The sequence below is a fragment of the Entelurus aequoreus genome, linkage group LG13 (assembly GCF_033978785.1).
Source record: "Entelurus aequoreus isolate RoL-2023_Sb linkage group LG13, RoL_Eaeq_v1.1, whole genome shotgun sequence".
NCBI classification, from domain to species: domain Eukaryota; kingdom Metazoa; phylum Chordata; class Actinopteri; order Syngnathiformes; family Syngnathidae; genus Entelurus; species Entelurus aequoreus.
Window position 1 is genome coordinate 66,590,341 of NC_084743.1, and position 22,243 is coordinate 66,612,583.

At 37.1% G+C, this 22,243-nt stretch overlaps 1 protein-coding gene across 6 annotated transcripts in view; it reads right to left on the bottom strand.

Moving 5' to 3' along the window:
• Window positions 1-22,243, bottom strand: part of LOC133663604 (arf-GAP with Rho-GAP domain, ANK repeat and PH domain-containing protein 1) — a 142,772-nt gene that overhangs the window by 52,082 nt on the left and 68,447 nt on the right. For all 6 annotated transcript variants that reach the window (XM_062068201.1, XM_062068200.1, XM_062068198.1 and 3 more), the window contains 2 exons: window positions 3,113-3,287; window positions 1,353-1,487 (listed from right to left, as the gene is read on the bottom strand). In XM_062068201.1, coding sequence (XP_061924185.1) covers window positions 1,353-1,487; window positions 3,113-3,287 — 310 coding nt within the window. The remainder of the gene's footprint in view (window positions 1-1,352; window positions 1,488-3,112; window positions 3,288-22,243) is intronic.

The following is a 22,243-nucleotide window of genomic DNA, read 5'->3' on the forward strand; positions in this document are numbered from 1 at the left end:
ATAATGTATGAATTTGCCTCTGGATTTCATTATTAATTATATAAATTGTTTTAAGTAGACTGTGGATTTTACAGTAAAAACTTTACATTTACAAAATTTTACTGTAAAATATAGTCTTGTTGTTTTTGTTTTATTTACAACATTTTACGGTAAATGGAAAAACAGTATCAGTGTTCTCTGGTGCTGTTTACGGAAAAAGTTGGCAGCTTAGTTGCTAAAATGTTTGTGTTAAATTTGCATTGGTTTTTACAAAATTATATTGTGAATGGAAAACAGTACAAGTTATTTTATTATTCTGGCAACTTAGCTGCCAGTTTTTCTACCGTAAAAACAAATGTACCGTCTTTCCATTTACAGTAATACACCGTTAAAAACAACAACCGTAGATTTTACAGTCAAAAACTGGCAGCTCAGTCAACAGAATTTTAACGCAAAAAACGGTAGTACCGTATTTTTCCGACTATAAGTCGCAGTTTTTTTCATAGTTTGGCCGGGGGTGCGACTTATACTCAGGAGCGACTTGTGTGAAATTATTAACACATTACCGTAAAATATCAAATAATATTATTTAGCTCATTCACGTAAGAGACTAAACGTATAAGATTTCATGGGATTTAGCGATTAGGAGTGACAGATTGTTTGGTAAATGTATAGCATGTTCTATATGTTATAGTTATTTGAATGACTCTTTTAATATGTTACGTTAACATACCAGGCACGTTCTCAGTTGGTTATTTATGCCTCATATAACGTACACTTATTCAGCCTGTTGTTCACTGTTCTTTATTTATTTTAAATTGCCTTTCAAATGTCTATTCTTGGTGTTGGGTTTTATCAAATAAATTTCCCCAAAAAATGCGACTTATATACTCCGCGATTTATACTCCGAAAAATACGGTAGTTTTTTTTTATTTACAGTAATACGCTGTAAAGAACAATGTAACATTTTTATTAATTTGATGGGTAGTTTACTGTAAAGTTAAGTATTTTTATTTATTTTTATTTAGACAAAAACATGTTTGGAAAGTATGATAATATTCTGTAATATTTGTTGCAATATTGGATACTATTAAAGTTTAAAAGATATGCAATTTCAAGCAGTACATATATTTTTTCTGTTAAAATGAAAAAAATCAATTACATTTAGTGAGAAAATATTAAGTACTTTAATGACACATATAATTTTCAGGCGTCTGCGGGCCAGATAAAATGATGTCGCGGGCCAGATCTGGCCCCCATTCCTTGAGTTTGACACCTGTGTTATAAAGTGTGGGTAAGCTACGTATTTCTCGATCAAACTGCCGAGTGACTGAAATATGCTTGTATGATTATCATGCAGCATGCTTGCCTACCCTCTCTGGCCTTGCGTTCGGTGATGGCTCGAGCCATAGAGCCGGTCTTGAATAGAAAGCCATTGTGATAGACACACGTTGGGGCTGAGAAGTGCACTTCCTCCATCCCTGCATCCACCTCGGAGCAAGGAAGCTCTGTAAGGAATAATACAGGAAACTATTAGCGATCGACCGATATGGTTTTTTCAGGGCCAATACCGAATTATTAGTAGTCAAGAAGGCCGATAACCGATATTTAGAGCTGATATTTATTCGCAGTACAAATGATTTAAACATGAATAGCATACAGCACGAGTCCACAAACTAGAAATCCGGCCCACAGGACGTGCCAAGTAAAAAAAAAAAAAATTAAATCTGTCTTGTTCAGCTGTTGAAGGCAAATCATATTGTTGATATAGATGCCCAAACATGTTTACTTAACAAAGGAGAAGTGTGGGATACTTCTCTTGTTGCCTTATTTGCATTTGATATTATTAAATGTTTGAATATATTTAGTTTTTGGCACAGCCGGACTAGAGCAGGAGGGGATAGGAAAAGGAGGAGGAAAAAGAAGAAGAGGAGGAAGGAAAAAGAAAACAAAGAAGAGGAAGTGGTAGAAGAAGAAGAAGAGGAAGAAGAAGAAGAGGAAGAAGAAGGGGAAAAAGAGGAAGAAAAAGAAGAAAAAAAATGAAGAACAGGAAAAAGAAGAAGAGGAAGAAAAAGAAGAGAAAAATGAAGAAGAAGAAGAAGAAGAAAAAGAAGAAGAAACTGAAGAAGAAGAAAAAAAGACAAAGAAGAAAAGGAAAATAGGACGAAGAAGAAGAGGAAAATGAAGAAGATGAAAAAGAGAAAGAACAAAAACAAGAAGAAGAACAAGAGGAACAACAAGAAGAACAACAACAAGAAGAGGAAAAAGAGGAAGAAGAAGAGGAAGAAGAAGAAGAAGGGGGAAAATGAAGCAGAAGAAGAAGAAGAAGAGGAAGGAGGAAAATGAAGAAGAAGAAGAGGAAAATGAAGAAGAAGAAGATTAAAAAAGGAAGAAGAAGAACAAGGAGAGGAACAACAATAAGAACAACAACGAGAACAACAAGAATTAATTATGAGAAGGAGAAGGAGAAGGAGAAGAAGAAGAAGAAGGAGAAGAAGGAGAAGGAGAAGATGTACAAGAAGAAGAAGAAGAAGAAGGAGAAGGAGAAAGAGAAGAAGAAGAAGAAGAAGGAGAAGATGTACAAGAAGAAGAAGAAGGAGAAGGCGAAGAAGGAGAAGATGTACAAGAAGAAGAAGAAGAAGAAGAAGAAGAAGAAGAAGAACAACAAGAACAAGAATGATAAAACCTGTGTCAGCTGATGGCAAAGCGTATGATTATTAGTTACTGGTATAAAATGTCAAGTTTTTGTCATTCTATTACTTATTTTTGCTCTTGTTTTGTTCCATTTTTACAGGTTTTTTTGTTTGATTTTATTTCGACAATATGTGACGGGCCAACAAAACTTGAGCTGTGGGCCACACTTTGGACACCCCTACTCTAGACAATATACAAATAATTGATCACCAAGAGGCAAAAAGACAAACTACATGACTAGTGCTACGTGTTGGAATCCATGGCAAAGCAAAAATATAAGCATCTCTTTTTTCTCCCCTAAGAGTCAGATATCATATGTGTTTCTATTCTGAAGGCCTTTCTGCATTTTGTGGGTAGACTTGTCTTCAAATGCTGGAGAATATACAACAGTACAAATAAATGTCTATCAGCAAATAAATAAAACACAGTTATCCTTTACCTGTGTTCTGATTGTGGCTCAGTAGCTCAGCTTGCAAGCGCTGCGAGTGTGTGTTGGCCAGGGAGAGGGGAGAGGGGCAACTGGCCATGCCAGTGGAACAATTTACATCTGCGCCACAGAAAATCAGGCTCAATGTCTCCAGCACGTCACTGCACTGCACATTTATGCACAACGCCTATGGAGAAGGACACAAAGGACAATAGAAAGTTATTAATATTCATAGAAAATTGGAGGGTCTGTGGTGTCACAACAACACATACTGTAGTACCGTGTAAAAAAAGCAAGAATATTCAACAAAAAATTTTTGGGGGCCACTTTTCCAGAAAGCTAAATACCAGAGGCCCGGACTTCTCTCTATTAGTCTTTTTTTGTACATACCGGAGAACCAGTGTCGTCTTTTTATTTTTTTTAAAAGTCTTTTTGTTTGTAAGTATTTACTCCAGACATGTTTAACAACATTGGCCCTGCGATGAGGTGGCGACTTGTCCAGGGTGTACCCCGCCTTCCGCCCGATTGTAGCTGAGATAGGCTCCCGAAGGGAATAAGCGGTAGAAAATGGATGGATGGATGGATGGATGTTTAACAACAAAAAAGAGAAAACAACTGAACAACAACAACAATATATATATAAAATAATATATATATACATATAATACATGTATACAGAAACAACGTTTACAATTTCACATTCTAACATGTCCGAAAAGTAGTAGGAAGAAGCACAGCTTATTTTATAATCCTACCACTTTTCCATCTCAAAATAATTTCTAACCCAATTGTTCACTTCCTTTTTCAATCTTGAACACAACCACAAATAAATGAATGAATGAATAAGTATAAATACATTTCACATGAATAGATAGTTAAAGCCTTTTTTTGTTTTTTTTCATAAAGAAATACAATCATGTGTGCTTACGGACTGTATCCCTGCAGACTGTATTGATCTATATTGATATATAATGTATATATTGTGTTTTTTATGTTGATTTAATTTTTTTATTTTATTTTTATTTCTTGTGCGGCCCGGTACCAATCGGTCCGCGGACTGGTACCGTGGTTGGGGACCACTGATGTTAAGTACAAGTTTAGACCCCAGAGTTCTATGTTTGCCAGAGAGATAAAAATGTCAATGCAAGGATCAGCTTATATATATATATATATATATATATGTATGTACCGGTATGTATGTATGTATGTATATATTTATTTATATACATACATACATATATACATACATACATATACATATACACATACATATATACATACACACGTACACACGTACGTACGTACATACATACATACATACATACATACATACATACATACATACATACATACATACATACATACATATATATATATATATATATATATATATATATATATATATATATATTCACAAGCTGATAATTTTGAATAGTGAAAAGTTCACAATAACTGTTTACTCTCTAGTGAATTCTAATTGGCTCATTGTTTTTTATCTGAGAATTTAATTTAATTGAAAAAACATTTTTCTGTAGTGGTAGCTGCAGATGCCAGTTGTGGTGGTGTCGTGGCAACACCAGAATATGCTTGACCGAGAAATTTGGCGCCGTTAACAGCTGCCGGAATTTAATCCCTGATTTGTGATTAGGTAATAGCGTGAGGGATTTCACTGCAATAATTATTTTTTCAATGTCTCTGGACATCGAATGTAATACTTTTTAATGCAATCCAAGACCTTAATTTTTTCAAAATCCATGTAATGACTTAATGACCTGCAGAAACCCTGGCTACTGCAAAATAAATTTGGCTCCCAAGAATTGAACTGAACTCAGGGGTCTGGCCCTCAGTTGAATAGCCCTGCCTACATTTATAATACTATTCTTACCAATGAATAGAATGCTATAAACAATTGATGGAACTACACTGCAGTAACTACTTGGGCAAAGTACTTAGACCCACACTCCTAATCAGGTAATCAATCTAGGAGTTTGTGGCTGCTTCCTAGTTCTCGCAAAATTGTAAAACATCTTGGATTAGTCTATGCTTCCAACTCTGTATGAGCTGTTTGGGGAAGGTCATTTCCTGTTCCTGAATAATTTGTGGCGAACAGCAAAGAACTGTTGGGATGAAATCGGAGTGGAAGAAATATTGGAATGGACCACACAGAGCACAGACTTATCAAACATCTTCGAATGAATTAGAAGTCGCGAGAACAGCGGAAAATGCAATCCCCCAATTGAACGACTGACCTGGGCTTCAGATAACAGACATGCTTAATGGCGGAGAAGTTGAGGAAGACAAGATGCTGCCGCTTCAAAAGAGCAAGGTGGTCAACGGTCTGCATTCAAAAGGGGGTGGATGTCAACAACATGGACACAGTCATTCCAATGTCGAGCCGGACTAGCAACACACCATAAGGTTCACTAACAAAAAATGCAAAGTGGCTCTGCTGAAAAAAATCAAACATCGACATCAATGACCTCGCCAAGAAGACACGCTGGTTGAGGAAGCACAGGAGAAATTCAGAGGACTTGTAGCGTCAATTGTAAAATTGATAAATGGAGGGCAGGAAAAAGCCTAAGTACTTGTCAAAAACATCAAGGAACAGGACAAAATATTGAAGATGACATCATCTCCACTACAAGTACATAAAAGACACAATTCATAAAGACTTGATGATGTCAACAATAACAACACTACGATAGTAACAAAGGTTACGACAGCTTCTACAACGTTGATTCATAACATTCACTGACTATCACCAATTAGTTATGTATTACTAGAAATTAATTATGAAGGGTACAATTAAGTCGACACTTTCAGACCAGTATGTATAATTCTAAAAATACTTGGTTTTTTATTACTTAATGAGATTTTTTTCCAACACTTTTCTTTATTTCACACAGGAAGTGAACCTTAATGTACAGGGTCAGTTTTTGCCTCATCCCTCACATAAATTGTGAGTAAAGAATACATAAAGAATGCACTACCGACCTGATGAGTCAGAAAAAGAAATAAATAATACAGTCTTATCTGCTTACAGATGCTACCCGGTGGTTAGTTGAGTACACTGCAGCTAGACCTGGATAGTCCAACTCCTTAATGCAAATGTGTAAAACTCAAGGTTCGGGGGCCAGATTTGACCCGCCACGTCATTTTATATGGCCTGTGATCGCCTGGAAATAATGCGTCAGTAAAGTACCTCATATTTTCTTACTAAATGTATTAGTTGTTTTCATTTTGACAGAAAAAAAATGTACTGCATACCTTTCAAACTTTAATAGTATCCAATATTGCAACAAATATTTTACTATCATACTTTCAAACAAGTTTTTGTCTAAATAAAACTGAATACTTAAATATTAGCTTGACTTATGACTTCAATCCAATCCAATCCATTTTATTTATATAGCACATTTAAACAACAAAAATGTTTCCAAAGTGCTGCACAACAATATCAAAGCAAGTTATCCATCAAATTGTACATCGTAGCAATGACAATGGATTTTACGGTAAAATACACAATGTTCTTTTTACAGCATATTACTGTAAATGGGGAAAAAAACGCCCACTGTTTTTTTAACGGAATTATTCTGTCGACTGAGCGGCCAGTTTTTTTTACTGTAAAATTGATGGTTGTTGTTTTTACAGTGTATTACTATAAATGGGAAAACGGTACCACATTTTTTATGGTAAAAAACTGGCCAGAAATAAAATAAAAAAACATTGTATTGTTTTTCTATATAAAGTAATATATTGTAAAAAATAAAATAACATTTTAACAATTTTACAATAACATTTTCACGACTAAGCTCGTTCTTAAAGACAGTTCTTAAAAAAAAAAAAAAAAAAGTTTTTCCATTTACCGTAATATGTTGTAAAAGAATGAAGAAGAATGAGTTGCCAGTTTTCCACTCAAAAATCCAAAGATTTTTTTTTTTACAGTGCACGTAAAAAAACGTTTTAATACGTTGCTGGCTTAGAAACTTTGTATGCGTAAGTAACTTGCAACTACAATTATTTGAAACTTGTTTATTTTTACAAAATGTGCGGTTTTAAAATGCAATATTGTTAAATTAAGGACACTGGCATGTCTGGCTTGTGTGCTAATGTGTGATTAGCTGTTGTGTAGCAGCTAGCTCCTATAACCTGCCATGTTTACCTTTTGTAAATTACTTGACTAAAATCGAAGAAAAGACCAGCCTTGTTCGCTTATCGGATGACATTTAGACAACAGCTAGCTCCTATAACCTGCCATGTTTACCTTTTGTAAATTACTTGACTAAAATCGAAGAAAAGACCAGCCTTGTTCGCTTATCGGATGACATTTAGATGTTAACTGTCTGTCCAACTTTGCACAAGTAAACACGCTGCAGAATATCAATAACAACAACGCCCTTAATATATGTTCATGTACATGCATCCAGTGAATTAAAGAGTAAGTCTTTCTGCTGCCTCTGAAGATTACCATATTTTTCAGACTATTAGCCGCTACTTTTTTCCTAAGTTTTGAACCCTGCAGCTAATTAAACGGTGCAGCAAATTTGTGGATTTTTCTTCGCTTACAGCCATAATGTTTTGTATTCAACAAATAGTTTTCTACACCGACAGACACACTGAAAAGGTGTGTTCTTGTTTGTGTTACGGCGTCATCTTTTAGACAAGTTTGCTCACTGCAGGTGCTGCTCGTTGAAAATGTATCTTCCGTTTTGTGCCTTCAAACAGAAATATATCCCATTTCGTCTACTTTCGGTCTATAGTGTTTCTGCTCGAAAGAATTCTCCATTCATCACTCCAAAAAACGTTTGTAAATTTTACAATATAACTAAAACAATTTCAACGTACTAAACCGTGCCATGTGTGATGTCTGTAGAAGTGTTTTTATGCATATTTGTACGCGCCATGGTAATGTAATCAAGCTAGCGTTGTTAGCATTAGCGAATATGCTAACATGTGTCTGTGTTAGTATTATTAACTTACAATGGCATTATTTTTGGATTGTTTCAGTCTTGTAAATTTACCAAAACATCACCGTGGAATTGTTGAGTCTGCTTAGCTGATTAGAGAGCTAGCTTCCGCAGCGAGTGGGTCCATGACAATGACTTCTGTTTTGTTTGATCAGCCGTTTTACTGCCTTGTGAAAAGCACCATTTGGAAACAATTAAGACATGTAAATAAACATGAACAAATCTTTCGTACTGGTCTATATCTGTGGTTTATGGTCCCGTGCGGCTAATACATACTGCATAAAAATATTTATTTAGTCTAAAATTTAAATTTTATACCAAAAAAGTTTGGTATATCAAATGATCTCTACATCTATTGAAGAGAAAACATTAATAACCACCGTGAATCTGAAAAGTGTGCATCTTAGAACCACAATGGACGGGGGGAAAAGTCAAAACCACAATCATAAACCGTTTGAAAAACAGACACACCAACACGTGACAGGAAAACCTCAACATTAGGTAATGATCACTGTCACTGTACAAACAGCACTGAAACATACCAAGTTGTTTTTTTCATTTGACTGCAACTTGAAGCAAACGAAGTTGAAGTGTGAACGGAAAGATAATTGAATTCTAGACCGAGGAAGACAGGGGGCAGAATATCAAGGATATTATGACTGAGAAAGGAGGATGTGGTGTTTTTTCAGCTGAGGAACCCACTGACACACACACACAATACAAACACTGTGCCAAAACCAATAAGCACTTTTGTGTATGATTGAGAAATTCCACAGCCCCCTTTGAGAACGACTGACCACACACGTAAACTCACTCACAGTTTAGACAGCATAAACCAATTTATTCATATTGATCATATGCAGTATGAGCTACAGTGACAAATCAAAGTGACTGGCAATCAATGACATGTCAGGATGCATTAAGGTTTTTTTTTAGATATGGATTAACATTATCCTGACTGTCTGTCTGTGGTCATTGATTTGTGATCCAGACCAGGCAAAATGTGTAACTCAAACTGTAAAACTATTTAAATTGGTTTGATTAGGGATGTTTCTGAAAATGCAGAAGTTGGTAACAGCTACTCAGCAACGTTTGCAAAGATGACCCATTATTTGTACATACAGTAAAGGAATGGCTAAATCAGGCTAGAATTAAGGTTTTAGAATGGCCTTCCCAAAGTCCTGACTTAAACGTGTGGACAATGCTGAAGAAACAAGTCCATGTCAGAAAACCAACACATTTAGCTGAACTGCACCAATTTTGTCAAGAGGAGTGGTCAAAAATTCAAGCAGAAGCTTGCCAGAAGCTTGTGGATGGCTACCAAAAGCGCCTTATTGCAGTGAAACTTGCCAAGGGACATGTAACCAAATATTAACATTGCTGTATGTATACTTTTGACCAAGCAGATTTGGTCACATTTTCAGTAGACCCATAATAAATTCATAAAAGAACCAAACTTCATGAATGTTTTTTGTGACCAACAAGTATGTGCTCCAATCACTCTATCACATAAAATAAAATAAAGAGTTGTAGAAATTATTGGAAACTCAAGACAGCCATGACATTATGTTCTTTACAAGTGTATGTAAACTTTTGACCACGACTGTAACTATACCGCATACAGCACATTACAGTCTATTTACAAAGGCAATTCAACCAAACAACATTGTAACTGCATTGATGTCAACACTACTGGGAATGTAAATAAAAAAAGAGCACATTAGTAATAGGGCTCACAATGCAGATTAATCACACAATTTATTTTGACCGCACATACTACTTGACTTAACCGCGGACGGTAGCCTGAAAGATGGAGTAGGTTGTTATACGGTCAGTGATCAGGTCAGTACGGTAAGGATTAGTGCAGAGACTCCGACTTGTCTGCTCGCTGGGAAGTTTTCGCTTCAAAATACACCCAGACGAGACTTCAGGTAAAAAAAACGACGTGCGTTCAAGTAAAACATTTTTTAAAATGTTCCTGTGTGACATTCTGACAATTTACATTTGTGTCAAAATATGGCTGCCTTTTTTTTTAACGTTTATTTCAATTGTGCACGAAAGGAATTTATTGCGGTAAATCGGGATTAATCAAAATGCAAAAGTGTGATTTATCTGATTTAAAAAATTAACATATTTTCCGTGGCTATATTTAAGACACAACCCCCAAATTTTAGAGGAAATAAATATGTTTACATGTATTAGCCGCACCGAAATATAAGCTGCAGATATATACCGATTTTGCAAATGTTTATTTACATACCTTAAGTGATTCCAAACGGTGTCTGTAACAAGGCAGTAAAACGGTTGATCAAACAAAACAGAAGTCATCGTCATGGACCCACTAGCTGCGGAAGCTAGCTCTCCAATCAGCTAAACAGACGCAATAACTCCACAGTAACCTTTTGGTGAATTAATGAAACTTGGACGAATACTTCCGGTTCAAGGAACGAAACAAGAAATACATTTTCAACTCGCAGCACCTGCAGTGAGCGAACTTGTCCAAAAGATGGCGCCATAGCACAAACAATGACACACCTTTTCAGTGTCTCTGTCTATGTACAAAAATTCTAATAACAATAATAATAGTAGTAATAATAACAATAACAAATATAAAAAATAACAAATAATTTAAAAAAATAAAAGTTTAACATGACCAATAAAGAGCCTGATTAAAAAGGTTTGTATTTAGCCTTTTTTTTATTATTTCAACTGTTTCACTATACAAGTTTTTCAAGGTACTAGCTGTGTCACAGAACTAAAGATGTCCGATAATGGCTTTTTTGCCGATATCGGATATTCCGATATTGTCCAACTCTTAATTACCGATTCTGATGTATACAGTCGTGGAATTAACACATTACTATGCCTAATTTTGTTGTGATGTCCCGCTGGATGCATTAAACAATGTAACAAGGTTTTCCAAAATAAATCAACTCAAGTTATGGAAAAAAGTGCCAACATGGCACTGCAATATTTATTATTGAAGTCACAAAGTGCATTATTTTTTTTTAACATGCCTCAAAACAGCAGCTTGGAATTTGGGACATGCTCTCCCTGAGAGCATGAGGAGGTTGAGGGGGTAGCGGGGGGTGTATATTGTAGCGTCCCGGAAGAGTTAGTGCTGCAAGGGGTTCTGGGTATTTGTTCTGTTGTGTTTTTGTTGTGTTACGGTTTGTCATTCTTGTTTGGTGTGGGTTCACAGTGTGGCGCATATTTGTAACAGTGTTAAAGTTGTTTATACGTCCTCCCTCAGTGTGACCTGTATGGCTGTTGACCAAGTATGATTGCATTCACTTGTGTGTGTGAAAAGCCGTAGATATTAGGTAGTGCCTTTAAGGTTTATTGCCGCTCTATACTTCTCTCTACGTCCGTGTACACAGCGGCGTTTTAAAAGGTCATACATTTTACTTTTTGAAAGCAATACCGATCATTTTGAAACAGATACCGATCATTTCCGATATTACATTTTAAAGCATTTATCGGCTAATGACATCGGCAGTCCGATTTTATCGGACATCCCTACACAGAACCAATTCAACTGGCAAACGTAACGATGTAAAACACCCTACAGTTGTGACGAGGGTTTTAAATTTTTGTTAACTCTTTATTTTTATCGGGGAAGAAAATCTACTGTACTTTTGCAATGTTGATTAACTTCCGTATATAGAAAATACTTTGAATAAGTATTAGGAACATAGCAGCTACATAAATAACAATCATGAAAACTAAGGCAACAAAATTGGTGAAATTGAGAATTATGCCAAAACGTGACAGTCTTCTATTTTATCTATATGAATGAATATACATTAGTTGACTAGTTTAAAGATGTCACCCTAATTTAAGCACACGGTGGTGTCACACTCTTTTTGATGTGTTCCGCTAAAACTGAATCAGCCTTTAGACGTGAACGTGAAGTGTTAAATGCTGCATGTAGGTCAGTGTTACATATCAATAAATTGCGAGTGGGGCGGGCCAATTAGAGCAAAGCACGACGAGGATATGGGTTATTTGGCTTTTTGAGTGCGGACGTTCTTCCAACATCTGCTGCCTGGGAAAGAACACACACACACACACACACACACACACACACACACACACACACACACACACACACACACACACACACACACACACACACACACACACACACACACACACACACACGCACACACGCACACACGCACACACGCACACACGCACACACGCGCGCGCAGGAAAGATGGAGTGGGAGGGATATTTGAGTATCTTAGCCAACATCCCCGGAGAGAGAATGAGAGAAACCCAGAGATTGTATCTGGGTGTGTCTCCATTTGGCTGCTTGGACAGAAGTGGAGGAAAGAGAATGAGTAGCAAGAAAAAATATTCCAAAAAAATGATGAACGCCTAGTAGTCAAACACCACCTGTATAAACTAGAGGGTGAAACAGTTAACACGATGGCAACACACACGCGCACACTTTATCATAGATTGAACACGTCCACACTAATACCGGTACGCACATTCCATTCATTAAATCCAGATGAGGTAGCCGTGTTTTTTCCGCATAAGTTCCATCATTACGTCACCTGACCGTTTACCGAAAGAGAGGAATGAGAAAGAGGTAGAAAAAAAACGGATGAAAGGAGGGTGTTGGAAAAAAGTTGGACACAGATGTGGAAAAAAACAACAACCTGGAAATGGATGAAAAAGGACCGAAATGTTCTGAAATACCAGTGAAGCACGCCACAACAATACACTAGGATTACAGACATAAATTAGTGGAATGTAGCAACAAATTATATTACGATTTTTTTTCTACATTTAAAACACTTCCTTGTGGTCTACATAACGTGTAATGGTGGTTCTTTGGTCAAAATGTTGCATAGATGATGTTTTACAGACCGTCTTCAGACCGCTTTCTGCTGTCTTTTCAGAATGAGCCATTTTAAAGAGGAACTCCACTTGTTGGGAATTTTGCCTATCATTCACAATCCTTATGAATGACCAAAACACATATGTTTTCATTTTCTTAAGCATTATAACTCCTAAATAAACGCTAGTAAAAGTCCTGAGCCTGTGGGAGTCGCTCTATTTTGCCTATACAGCGCTTTAAAAAACCTCCAAATATCTTCAACGTTTCATATACCGGTACATGATGTAAGCATATATGTCATGTAGTAACAGGCACATTCATAATAACATTTAATATTTACGTATTTTGATCATTTTATGCATACAGCGGTGTATTAATGTCACTAATGCATCACAATTAGAGATGTCCGATAGTATCGGGCTGCCGATATTGTCGGCCAATAATGCTTTAAAATGTAATATCGGAAATTATCGGTATTGGTTCAGAAATTATCGGTATCTGTTTCAAAAAGTAAAATGTATGACTTTTTAAAACGCCGCTGTACGCTACGGACGTATGGAGTAGTACAGAGCGCCAATAAACCTTAAAGGCACTGCCTTTGCGTGCCGGTCCAATCACATAATATCTACGGCTTTTCACACACACAAGTGAATGCAAGGCATATTTGGTCAACAGCCATACAGGTCACACTGAGGGTGACCGTATAAACAACTTTAACACTGTTACAAATATGTGCCACACTGTGAACCCACACCAAACAAGAATGACAAACACATTTTGGGAGAACATCTACACCGTAACACAACATAAACACAACAGAACAAATACCCAGAACCCTTTGCAGCACTAACTCTTCCGGGACGCTACAATATACACCCCCTACTCCCCGCCCTCACCTCGACCACGCCCCCCAAGCTCCTCATGCTCTCTCAGGGAGAGCATGTCCCAAATTCCAAGCTGCTGTTTTGAGGCATGTTAAAAAAAATAATGCACTTTGTGACTTCAATAATAAATATGGCAGTGCCATGTTGGCATTTTTTTCCATAACTTGAGTTGATTTATTTTGGAAAACCTTGTTACATTGTTTAATGCATCCAGCGGGGCATCACAACAAAATTAGGCATAATAATGTGTTAATTCCACGACTGTATATATCGGTATCGGTTGATATCGGAATCGGTAATTAAGAGTTGGACAATATCGGAATATCGGCAAAAAAGCCATTATCGGACATCTCTAATTTTAACTTATATATACTTTTGACACGGTGCCCGAACCAATACCGTGGAACCTCGATGTAGAGACAGGATAATATGACAACCACTGTTGGTGTGTCAGCATTGTCACAGTCAGTACAAGACATCTAACAGGAGGGTGGTTCGATCCATAAGTTGGTGGTGATCATAATAAGGGTAATATCAGTATATGATTGATACGAGATGGATTAGGTCGATATTTCCATTTCCTCAAGATATTTTTTGTTTTGTTTTTGTTAATGTTTGCAAACTCTGTGAATAATTAAACCGTTTTAAATGAGTAGTAGCTGGTACAGTAGTTGTTATTGTGTATTATTTACTTTGTTTAGCTCAAACAATGGGATGTAATATAAGTGAATAAAGAAGTACTTTAAATAGAGTGTTGATTTTGTCAAACCAAATGCCAGTTAATACATGTGATCGGTGTAGGTATTGGTATCGGACAATTTTCTCACTCAAGGATGATCGATATCGGAATTGGCAGCATAAAGCCCTGATCGGAACACCCCTAGTTTTTACATTATTTCTGCATTGGATAACAATTGTGTGGGTGGACCTACAGCAGTGCTTCTAAAACAGTGGGGGGCGTGGCAAGGTGTCAGGGGGGCTGTAGTAGAAAGTATTAGCTCAGTTTTACATTATTGAAGGATACAGCAGCACTGCTTGAATTAATCAACAGTCTCAAACAGGAACTATTACCAAGTATACATAAGTATACAGTAAGATGTCGGGGGGCGTGAAAAAACACACAAGTCTTCAGCTCGGTGGCTTGTAGGGACTGGTGCCAGCAACTCAGAGTGGTTTGTACTAATAAATACATAAATATTATCAGGTTCTCAATTGTTTATCAATTTAGGAGGGGGGTGTGACAAAAATTACTGTATTTTCCGGACTACAAGGCGCTACTTTTTTCTAAGATTTGAACCTTGCGGCTTTTACAAAGGTGCGGCTAATCTCTGGATTGTTCTTTGCTAACAGCCATACTGTTTTGTATACAACAAACTTACATTGTAGTAACACTGAAAAGGTGTGTTATTGTTTGTGCTACGGTGCCATCTTTTGGACGAGTTCGCTCACTACAGGCGCTGCGGGTGAAAGTCTACAGTATTTCTTTCGGTTTTGTGCCTTGAACCGGAAGTACAAGTGCAGTTCCGTCTAGCTTCTACTCGTATGGATTCTTCATTCATCACTCCTGGCAACATTTCTAAGTTCTACAGTGTAACTAAATAATTCTCACTTACTAAATAGAAGTGTTTTCATGCATATTTTTACATGCTATCGTAATGTAATCAAGCTAGCGTCATTAGCATTAGCACATGTACAAGTGTCTGTGTTAGTAATATTAATTACAATGGCATTTGTTTGCATTGTTTTCACAAAATTTCTCAGTAAACTCACCAAAGCGTCACCGTGGACTTATTGAGTCTGTTTAGATGATTGAAAAGCTAGCTTCCGCAGCTAGTGGGTCCATGGCGATGACTTCTGTTTTGTTTGATTAGCCGTTTTACAGCCGTGTGACAGGCACCGATTGGAAACAATTAGGTATGTAAAAAAACATTTAAAACATATTTTTGTGTAAATAATAAATTTCACAATGTATATATATATATACGGCTTATACTCATATATGGAAAAATATATTTTTCTTTTAAAATTTAGTGGGTGTGGCTTATATACTGGTGCGCTCTGTAAGGTATATCCATAAGGGGGAGCATGACAAAAAATAATTGAGAAGCACTGACCTATAGTAATGTTGTGCCTGGTGAGGATATGGTCTGTGGACCATAGTCTCATCTGAGTATGACAAACAGTGAAGGGCGCTAACAACCTTTACAAAGTTTGAAACAAACGTAAACAAAGACGCATTGTAATATGAGATGTGTCTGTGTCGGAACTGAAGCGCCAATGCAAAAACACACTGTGTCAGTGTTCCACAGATATGCTCCTTGGTGAGATTATCACACTTGCTGCATGCATTTATACATCGTTTAAGGCCAATTCATGCAAGGCAGAAAGTTCACAAAGTGGCGGAGAAGACAGAAATGTAAGGACCGTGGAGTGAAGCAGGATGAAACTGAATGAAAGAGAAAGACACACACAATGATCTCCATTGACAGAACGGCCAATCATTCACAGTACACAGTACACACACAAACACACATAGAAAAAGCTCAAAATATGCCTGTGCACATTAATATGCATGTTGACCTATCTCAGCCCACTAAAGTATACACAAAAGCCGCAATGTGCAATTATTTTTGCCCTCTAATGTCAAAACTAGCACTGAGATCGAAAGTCCACTGACACAGATCCAGGTTTCCTATAGTCAATAAAATACACGCTCATTAAAAGGGCCAACCCGCATGACCGCACAAGCACACGACACACACTTTCAGCAGTAAACAACCTCACCTGAGAGCGTGCGGTCCTTGTGGTCTACTCCAGATTCCGCGGAATTGGACAAAGCTCGAAATGCCACAGAGAGGATGCACTTAGCAGAACTTAGGCTTGAGAGAAAGTTCAACAAATAGCAGGCACTTACAAAACAAGCAAAGGAGGAAAGAGAGAAACTTTCTGCAGCAGTTGCAGGCCGACAATGAAGGGCACAGGGGGAGGAGGAGAGAAGCAGAGGCGGAGTTACAGCACATTCCAGATAGAGCAGCGTGCAGTGATGTCACGTTCGGGAAAAAGGGGGGGGGGGACAAGGGGAGAGGAAGCTGAGATGTGGGAGTAAAAAGGCAGAACCAGATGAAATATCCTGAGCTGGGCTTTACTTTTAACTCTTCTAAAGAGCTGCAGATGTTTGAATTGACCTCTAACACACTGCTGTGGAGCAGCCGTGGGTCACAGGGGAGGAGGGGGTGGTGGGGTCGGAGGCTCTGGATTCAATTAGGTCCGGCGTTGAAACCAAAACACAGAATTCAAGATATCCGATGACAGCGAGGAAGATAAAAGACAGAGAAAGTTGAATAAAGACTAAAGTGATCAAGGAAGAGGACGACAAAAGTGACAGCAAACACTAAAACTGTTGGAACTTTATCACCTGCATACCCCAAGCATGTGACTGACACACACACACACACACACACACACACACACACACACACACACACACACACACACACACACACACACACACACACACACACACACACACACACACACACACACACACACACACACACACACACACACACAAACAGAAATGCTTGATAGGAAAAAAAAGTGCTCACAGTCAGGTGGTAAATGTGAGTCACAGACCAAGTTAATGTGAGCAGCCAGTAAGTGGGTTAAGCCACTAACGACTGACTCAGCTGGGTCTCCGATACCAACACGTTTACAGCAACAGCATCATTGCCCAAAAGTTTGACGGTTAAATTATGACCACCAGTGGCCTGCTCTAAACAAGTTGTTCTTTGACAACAATGCTTTGGTTGGACCACACGTGTAAAACTAAAGGCCCGGGGGCCAGATAAAAGTTAAAGTTAAAGTACCAATGATTGTCACACAGCGAAATTATTCTCTGCATTTGACCCATCACCCTTGATCACCCCCTGGGAGGTGAGGGGAGCAGTGGGCAGCAGCGGTGGCCGCGCCCGGGAATTATTTTTGGTGATTTAACCCCCAATTCCAACCCTTGATGCTGAGTGCCAAGCAGGGAGGTAATGGGTCCTATTTTTATAGTCTTTGGTGTGACTCGACCGGGGTTTGAACTCAGAACCTACCGATCTCATGGCGGACACTCTAACCACTTGGCCACTGAGTAGGTCCGGCCCGCAAAAGCCTGGGTATAATGTGGATACTTCATCTTTCTTACTTAATGTTTTCATTGTTTCCATTTTGACAGAAAAAAATGTATGCAATAAATGACATTTCATATGTGTTAAAGAAAAAAGCTCCGCTTCTGCTACCGGAGTTTTTGTTAAGTCTGAAGATTTTGACCACTGATTTGACCACTGATTTGCGATCACAGCCACAGGAGAGTTACCTGGCATCTTCGATCTGATTTTGGTCAGTTGAGAGGCACTGATACGCTGAAATAAGGCGAGTGGAAGAGCCGTTAGCCTCAAGCCAAAGGCGCCTCCCGCAGTTCAAAGCGGTTGCCTAGCAACCAAAAGTTACGGCGAGTTTACAGCTGTTTTAAAGTGATCCCGACGTCGCAGAGTGATATAAGTTGACAGGCTGACCCCTCAAGTTGATCTCTGAACGGCGCAAGGTACGAAATTGTAGAAAAAACAAGTTAAAAGTGCCGCAAGTCGCTAAAGAAGTAACTGCCCTTAAGACATAAGAGGCGCTGACGTCAGTGACTGCCGCGATGCCAAAAGTTAAAGGATTGACTGGAAAGACTGATTTGAAGCTGGGCACAGGACATGATGGGATTCATGAAGGGATACTACAAAAAATACTCCAGGAATTTAAAGAAGAAATGATAGAAAAATTGGAAGAATTGATGGATGGATGGAAAGAAGATATGAAAGAAATGAAAGAAGAAATTAAAGAAATGAAAAAAGAGAACAACTCCAGAAATAAAGAAGCCACTGAAATGAGCAAACAAATGAAGACCCTTCAAGAAGACAACAACATGCTGAGGAACATCATAGATGAAATGGATCAGGATAAACGAATGAATGATATCATCGTGACAGGGCACCGAATTAAACCAAGATCCTATGCGAAAGCTGTGAATAATGAAGGTGAACCAGATGAAATGGATATGGTCTCAGCAGAACAGCAAGTGGTCAACTTTCTGCAATCAAAAGAAATTGAAATTGAAATTAATACCATCGAAACATGCATCCCACTGAACGGAAGAAACAACAACGCCACTCCAGTCGTGCTCGTGAAACTCGTAAACAGAAAATCTAAAATGGCATTGCTGAGACAGGGAAAGAAGCTGAAGGGAACAAATGTGTACATGAATGAGCATCTCACAAAACGTAATGCTGGAATCGCCAAGAAAGCACGCGACTTGAGAAGGCAGGGAAAAATCCAGGGAACTTGGAGCACCAACTGTAAAATCTACATCAAGCTGAATGGAAGTCCAGAAGCAAGAGTAATTGTTGTCCATGACATCAAGGACCTGGACAATTTTTAAAGTTTACACAGCTACCACAACAACGATGATAATGGACTCTGGAAGAAAACAAGCACCTAAATTCAGCATCGGCACTACTATGTTCCAAGGGACAACTAAACAAGAGGACCTAGATTCAGGATTGCATCCACCTACACTTATAGAGATTATTGAAACAACATCAAAGTTTGTTGAACAAGAAAATATGGAACTAAAAAATTTCTGCAACAAAGATCACAAAAACCAGGATTTGGAAAATGATATAGATCCATAAACAAATTTTTTCTCCCACATCAGTAATAGTTGTTTTTATTATACAGACGATCAATATAATAGCAACATTGAATGTGATAACAAATTGTCAATTATTCATTTTAATAGCAGAAGCTTGTATGCAAACTACAACAACATTAAGAACTTTTTGGAACACATCAACGAACCCTTCAAAGTGATTGCTGTCACAGAAACATGGATTGATGATAAAAAAGGAATAGATTTTGATCTGGAGGGATATGAACTAAACTACATCAACAGAACCAACAAAAATGGAGGAGGAGTAGCTGTGTACGTGATGAAGAACCTGAACTACAAAGTGGTAAAAAAACATGTCATTTGCTATAGATAATATCTTATAACTATTGAAATATGTCAGGAAAAAAGCAAAAACATTTTCATCAGTTGTATATATAGATCACCTAAGTCAAGTATAGACACATTTGAAGAATGGATCAAGGCTACTTACATGGACAATGGTCAAAGAATAATGTTCTTATGTGGTGACTTTAATATTGACTTACTGAACCCCAACAAGCAAAAGTCTATTGATGACTTCATTGATACAATGTACAGCATCAGTCTATATCCTAAAATCACAAAGCCAAGCAGAATCACAGCACAATGTGCCACGCTTATTGATAATATTTTTACCAATGATTTTGATAATAACACTACAAGTGGTCTACTTATAAGCGACGTTAGTGATCATCTGCCAGTTTTTACAATATATGATGGACACTACAAGAAGAACATGGAAGACAAAAGGACATTTCGAAGACTGTGCACAGAGAAGAGGATGACTGCCTTCAAAATTGAACTACAAAAGCAAGATTGGGACAATGTGTATAATGAAAAAGAGGTTGATGAAGCATATGAACATTTCTTAAACAAGTTCATAATACTTTATGACAAACATTGTCCATGGATACAACTCAGTAACAAGCAGAGAAAGAATAACCAACCATGGATGACAAAAGGATTAAAAAATGCTTGTAAGAAGAAGAATACACTATATAGAAAATTTATAGCACAAATAACTATAGAGGCAGAAATTAAGTACAAAAAGTATAAAAACAAGTTAACAGACATACTACGATCATGTTGAAAAGAATATTACAGTGAATTATTGGACAGGAACAAAAATAATATGAGAGCAACATGGGGCATCCTCAATAGCATTATTAAAAATGGAACTAAGAGGGACTACCCTCAATACTTCTTAGATGAAAATTTAAAAAATGACAACATAAAGGAAGTAGTTGAAAGCTTCAATAATTATTTTGTAAATATTGGACCAAAATTGGAAGAAAGGATTCCAGACCCAGTTCCAATTGAGGACTATAATGATACCATAGAGCGAAATCCCAACTCCATGTTCCTCAGTAATGTGACACAGGAGGAAATAGTTACAATCGTGAAAAAATGTAAATCTAAGACTTCAACTGATTGTAACGGAATTGATATGGAAACGATAAAAAAGGTTATTGAAGAGATCTCAGGACCATTAATGTATATTGGTAACCTATCATTTCAAACAGGTACATTTCCAAACAAAATGAAAATAGCTAAAGTTGCACCAATTTATAAGACTGGAGACAAACATCAATTTACAAATTATAGAACTGTTTCTCTACTTCCACAATTTTCTAAAATCATTGAAAAACTGTTCAATAACAGATTAGAAAGTTTCATAAATAAAAATAGAATACTCGAAGAAGAGAACCAATATGGATACAGAGCTAATGTTTCAACTTCAATGGCTTTAATTGAAATTACAGAAGAAATTACCAATGCAATAGATAGTAAAAAATGTGCGGCAGCGGTTTTTATGGATCTAACTAAAGCATTTGACACAATTAATCACAATATTTTAATCAAAAAACTAGAACGATATGGCATCGGAGGGTTAGTCTTAAACTGGATAAGAAGTTATCTAACGAACAGGAAACAATACGTGAAGCTAGGCGAACACACGTCTACAACGCTAAATATATCCTGTGGTGTACCTCAGGGATCAATACTAGGACCTAAATTATTCAATCTCTATATAAATGACATTTGTAAAGTTACAAAATATTTAAAGTTAGTATTATTTGCGGATGATACAACAGCGTTTTGTTCAGGAGAGAACACACAGGAGATAATACAAATAATAACAGAAGAAATTAACAAATTAAAAAGATGGTTTGACAAAAAAAAACTAAAACTAAAATAATGCTATTTGGTAACAGTAGAAGAGAAAGTCAAACACAAATACAAATAGACGGAATAGAAATTGAAAGAGTAAACGAAACCAAATTTCTAGGTATAATGATTGATGATAAATTGAACTGGAAATCTCACGTAAAAAATATACAACATAAAGTAGCAAGAAACACGTCAATAATGAATAAAGCAAAACATGTTCTAGACCAAAAATCCCTTCATATTCTCTACTGCTCACTAGTGTTACCATATCTGAGCTACTGTGTAGAAATATGGGGAAATAATTACAAAAGTACACTTCATTCATTAACGGTGTTACAAAAAAGATCAGTTAGAATAATACATAATGTTGGATGTAGAGAACATACAAACCCTTTATTTATTGAATCAAAAATACTGAAATTCCACGACATAGTGAATTTGCAAACAGCTAAAATTATGCACAAAGCAAACTATAACCTGCTACCCAAGAATATACAACAATTCTTCTCAAAAAAAGAGGAGAAATATAAT